The sequence below is a fragment of the Nicotiana tabacum genome, chromosome 24 (genome assembly GCF_000715075.1).
Source record: "Nicotiana tabacum cultivar K326 chromosome 24, ASM71507v2, whole genome shotgun sequence".
Lineage (NCBI taxonomy): Eukaryota > Viridiplantae > Streptophyta > Magnoliopsida > Solanales > Solanaceae > Nicotiana > Nicotiana tabacum.
The window spans coordinates 88,542,276-88,547,982 of record NC_134103.1 but is presented as its reverse complement, the minus strand read 5'-3'; the positions used below and the strand labels follow the sequence as shown (position 1 = coordinate 88,547,982).

Genomic DNA, 5,707 nt, shown 5'->3' with positions numbered 1-5,707 from the left:
AATTCTGCGTAAACGCAGGATGTTTTGTGTATTGTAGCCGCGCTTTTTATCCCTTGGAGATTTAGGCAACAATAACTTATGTCTAGGCAGCTTCAGTATTAGATTAGCAAGGTTTGGTTTTACTCAAAATTTAGACATATTTGACACTAGGATTTGAAACTATTGTGGTATAAAATCTAATGTTAAGGTAAATGATATGGAAGTAGAAGACATTGCACATATTATACGAACTTATATCCAAAATATTATATCATAAACACTTCACTTCCATCCAAGTACAACTTCCAGTCTAAAACACACCAAATCACACATTAGTGAATATCAAGTTTAATCATCAACAGACGATCAACTCTATTTTTACAAACCAACATATGCACAACATCGCAAACCTGATTATTTGGACCTTCACATTAACTTATTTAGAGTTTAGGATACATATTCCTACTATTGCTATAAGTAAACTGCATTAAGGTTTTAGCACCTCGTAATTTCCACGTAGCTGGATAGCTAATGGAACGATAGAGGCGACACCTTAATGCGGATAAGCCAAGGATGAACTGCCTGTCAATAGCCAAGGATGATCTGCCTATTCTAGCAACCAAATCGTGTTAGGACCATATATATATGTCAATTTGGTTGTAGTAAGGACGACGTTATCAAATGTTGAGGTTGCAGCAACTATCTGCTGCTGCAGAACCCCACTTACTGCCCATGGGAATATCATGGCCAGTATTCATCATATCAAAAAAAGCCTGAACTGATGGCCTAGGATTGTTAACTGGATAAGTATCAAGATTTCCCCTGGAGTAGAAGCTAGTAACCTCTGATGAATTACAGGACATTCTGCTTGTTGTTTCCTTTGGCGAGTTAAAATTGCCTATATGATCAGACTGCAGAACTTCAGAATTCTGTGATCCAGTGGGTTGAGATTTCCTGTTACTAGTCTTGGTTGTACCATTTGTATCATCATTGATACTTCCATTCATCTTCCTTGTGTTCAAGAAGCGACCACCACCTCCCCTAGGTCGGCGCATGGCATGGAGATGGCGTGAGAGGTGCAAGAACGGCTATACCATTAAACCAAAGCAAAAATTAAACAACTAAAATGAGAAGAGGAAAGCAAATCCGAGTCTAGGGAAAAAAAGCTAGCTGAAAGTAATCTCTTCGTCTCAGTATAATGCATTTTAGTTATGTGCTTTTATTCTTCTTCTAGTAGCTCGTATCTAGAACACCTTGCTACAATTTCCCAAGGAACTGCTCTTTTCTCTTAAAATTTTCATATTAAGCATATTATTTTGTATCTTACGAGTTAAAAGAGTCGATGATTAGATATGCATATGTGGATCCATAGTAATTGCAACTGATTATTCAGCAATTGGAGTTGAGCATAGAATTTTACCTTGCGCGGTTTAAGCAATTTATTCTCCATTTCCTTTGCACGAAACTTTCTACGCCTCAGTATCCCATGATACTGCTTTGCATTGACAAATATGGGGCCTTCATCAGAGGTCAAATTCAGTGGTAGCATAATACGGCCCTTGAAAATTTTGACAATAGAAACTCTGTTATGAGTATATTACTTTCTGTATCATTTAGTTAAAAAGAATCTTCGACAATACTTCAAATGAATAAGATAGGTCAGAGTACAGGAAACTTCATGAAATATCACTAAAGAGATAGTTACACAATCAGTAATTACAGGTAACACTATTCATAATAAGTGGAATTAGTAGCGTGAGAATAAGACAAGTAACTTTCTACAAGAGGTAAATTGCTCTTACATTGTACACATTTCATTACACTACAGTGAATATAAGTAAAATTGTGGTTAAAACAGGCAGATACTGATGCAACCAATATTTCATGTTTGAAAAGAAGAAAATCTGTATATCATCTTTCTTTACACAGTGAAGAGGCTTATGAAATGTAGAGCATGTTTGTTAAATCTTTTTTCAAATTAAGATGGACAATCAATACTAAGGACTGCGATCATTACTATGGTAAAAATATTTTTGAAGGATACTACAGAGATAAAGCTTGTTACAATAACAAGTTATTTGAGGAACCAGCCGCTAAAATAAGCATTTGACTGCAAAAACATAATTTGCTAATTTCTTGTGCAGGGGCAAGTTACACAATTGGCCGATCAGCCAAAAATAATTACATCTGTTAGCCAAATATGCAAAGAATATGTACATAATATGTATATTAATATATAATATGTATATTATACAAAAAATATATATTTTGCCGGTTATTATTTTTGAAAGAGGCTATAATGTGTAGTTTTTCCAAATAATTGACTAATTTAAGACATGAGAAAGAAGTAATACCGAAACTTGAGAACCATAAGTTGAGAATAACCCAAGGCACTTCTCTCCATAAGGATACTTTGCATAAATCTGGTGGACAAGTAGGAAAAAAAAAAACCAATGAGAAGAGCAATCAAGACTTATTGATAACATGTTAGCTTTCATGCTAATAAAATTGAGTTTAACTTTTACACACTACCAGTTTGTTCTTTTTTTAAATAATAAAAAATCTATACTATCAGGTTACTTAAAATATTTAATAGATAATTGTTCATAATATGTTAAATTAATAACCTAAAAATAAAGCAGGTTACCCCTACAACAGGTTAAAATACAGTGATAATATAAAAAAAGTTACACCAACATTATATATAAGTTAATCCAGAAAAAATTACCAGGGGCTCAAAGTGACCTTGATAGTCCATATTAGATGATTTAGTTGAAACACCATCCAGAACATTTGAAAGCTTTTCTGCCTTTTCTGAAGATTTGGAATCACTTGATTGAGATTCTGCGTAAATATTAATATGAGCTTAATCGAAGTGTCAAACAAAATATAACTCGAACTGGTTGAAACAACATAGAAGATAGATCCTTTTAGGGAAACAAAAGAAGGAAATGTAAATTTTGTAAGATGGTGACCTTGGGGCAAAATGAGAAAGTAAGAAGACTGTAGTTGAGATTCTATATATAGATCAATAGAAATTAAATGAAAAGAAGCAGCAACAATACATGTTCCCCAACTTAGATGTAAATTGCTTATGATCTTCAACAATTATCTAGGAGAAGTGAGTTTGAACTTATTTTTGTGAGAATGACAACATAATTTGAGCCTTATGTAGGTAGATAAAGTTCCAATTAATCCCTTCAAATCTCTTCTTGATCTTACCTTCAGGTGTTGGACTAAGATAACCCAAATATATACTCTTAAATATGGTGTGATATTGTATGTTTTACACCTGATTCGCATCCAAAAGGCCTCACATCAATAAAATTATCCCTACACCTTATGTAGCTTCCTTTTCATTTCAGCTATCGACGTAGGATTTTATTTGCACAACCAACAATCTTCCCCTTGAATTAAATTCACATGAACTAAGGTCCACATGACCATCAACTAATGTGCTTATTTGGATTAAATAAAGTCCTAAATTCACATGAACACCTCACACATCATTTGAGTATTTATGGTTATCAAAGTCCATTAGCTAGCTTTCGAGCCCCACACGTCACTTCGTCATCTCCATACTTGTCGTGCCAAATCATAGGGTGTAATACTAATTGTTGGATTAAAACAATCCAAGGATACTCTTCATATGGTATGATAAGCCAAATTTGAACGATTTTCCCAAAAGGATCTTGCATAATTACCTCACTAACTTTCTCTCATCTATCAATGGGAAACTTTGTCCATAAAAGAAATAATTTGGCAATTGAAGTCAGGGATACAGACTGCTGCACAAGTTTTCCTTCTCTTTCCAGTAGACATATTTATCAAGATTATGTTTCTTCCTTGATTTCCTACTCAGTCTCAATTTACTATTTAGAGATGCTGACAATAGGGTCTGAACTTTCACATCATATGTATTTGTTCTTTCAAATCTGTAAACTTAGAGAAAGGACAACAAGATCTCAACTTTCATACAATATGTCCTTATTCTTTAGCATAAAGCTCTTACATTGCAATACTAAAATTGTTAGAAACCAAAACCATGAAAATGAACATAACCATGCATGTACAAAACCAAAAGACTGCAAGTATAAAAAACAGTTTTAAGATTATGTCATTTATAAGACAATTTCATATAAATTTCTACGATAAACATTAATTATATTGGAGGTCTAATAAAAATTGATGACTAATAACCGGCTATAATAGATTAAATTACACTGATCATTACCAGAGGAAGTAGTGAATTCAGTAGTGCCCCACCAAGTTGCAGTTTCATTCCCTTTGGTAAATATTGTATGCATGGTCATATATAGAAATTGGTAACACTTCTCTTTAATATACTCTCAAACAAATTCCTGCAATTCAATAACAAGCAGAAATTCAAGGGAAAGCTTTTTCACACTTAACTTCACCAACCAAAATATACAAAAAGAAAATAATTTTACCCCACTCTTTTACCACATTTAAATCTTCATGTTCAACAAAGAAAATAGAGGAGAAAAGGGAGTCACAATTTAGACAGGAAACAAAAAAACTAGAGAATGAATTTAATATTTAGAGAAAATCAAAAGTAAAGAAAAAAACAAAAACAGTTAAGATAGTCCAAGTTATCTAACTCTAAATTATTATTGTAAGAAAAGACAAGATAATTAGAAAAAGGAACATATTAACGAAATTCAGATAAAATTACCAGGCTCTAAATTAGAATTTTTAAGAGCATGAACATAAATAAGATAATCAGATATGGATCACAAAGTTATAAGTAGCTTAAGAACAAACAAGAGTTGTAATGTATCATGAACCAGAAATCACAAGAAAATAGGAAAAAAGAGATCGGGGAAGGCAATAAACTAGCTTGGAAAAAAATAAAGAGAAGAGTGTCATACACAATAGTAATAGTATGAGAATTAAGCAATCTGTTTATTGTACAATCAGTAAGTGAAACCTCATTTGCTAGGAGTCATATGTAGGTACAATTAAAACACAAACTATAATAACCAAAGAAAGAGGAAAGAGATTGCAAATAGATAATAGGAATTATAGGAAAGTGGCCGATGAAATATAGCCTAAAGACTTCATAAGAATACTGTGTTTAATGTGCTTTAAGTATAGTATTTTCTTCTTAGACCCCACATTTGCTTTGTTTATGTTTGTTCTTCCTAATCTTTGTCCTTTTTGGACCCTGTCATTAATTATTTGTATTTTTGGAGCCTAACCCAACTTCTATACATTCTTCAGTAAAAAAAAAATGATTTTATTTGGATTTACCTTACATGCATTTATCACTATTTAGAACATTTACACCTATTCAGATATTTTAAAGGTTACTAATTTCATTTATTATGACCGATAAAATACAAAGCAGTTTCTGTTTATCATTAAAGTATTAATGCATGTACTGCATAGATATATCACATATATGCTTTTATTACGTGTACCTTTATTTGAAATGATGATAATAGCTTGATATTCTTAAGTTAATTGTAATAAAGAAAAGATAAGGGTAGGAAAAGGAACCCACAAAAGTTGTAATTTTACTGCTATTAGTGGGAGGAAAGAGGATGGCAACTAATATATACTCTCCCTATTCATTCATGTGTCATATTTTTTTTTTACACGTTTATTAAGAAATATTAATTAGAAAAGAAATTAAATTATTCTATCATTATTTATGTCATAAGATATAATCTAACTTTATTGAATATTTATTCGATTTATGTGT

General features: G+C 32.0%; 1 protein-coding gene across 1 annotated transcript; it reads right to left on the bottom strand.

The window, feature by feature from the left end:
* Positions 1–219: 219 nt before the first annotated feature.
* LOC107786257 (nuclear transcription factor Y subunit A-2) lies at positions 220–5,052 on the bottom strand. Its single transcript, XM_016607703.2, has 6 exons — positions 4,872–5,052; positions 4,214–4,340; positions 2,708–2,823; positions 2,334–2,402; positions 1,400–1,537; positions 220–1,067 (listed from the first exon to the last, which is right to left on the bottom strand). The coding sequence occupies exons 2-6, from the start codon at positions 4,290–4,292 to the stop codon at positions 657–659; spliced, it is 813 nt and encodes a 270-aa protein (XP_016463189.1). The 5' UTR covers positions 4,293–4,340; positions 4,872–5,052; the 3' UTR covers positions 220–656.
* Between the last annotated feature and the right edge of the window lie 655 nt (positions 5,053–5,707).

What these genes read in the sequence shown, in the direction of transcription:
- LOC107786257 (XM_016607703.2), bottom strand. Translation starts at nt 4,292, where the DNA reads ATGACCATGCATACAATATTTACCAAAGGGAATGAAACTGCAACTTGG. An exon ending in TGAATTCACTACTTCCTCTG is followed by an intron (nt 2,824 to 4,213) that starts GTAATGATCAGT and finishes ATATTTACGCAG; the next exon opens with AATCTCAATCAAGTGATTCC. An exon ending in CTTATGGTTCTCAAGTTTCG is followed by an intron (nt 1,538 to 2,333) that starts GTATTACTTCTT and finishes AAAATTTTCAAG; the next exon opens with GGCCGTATTATGCTACCACT.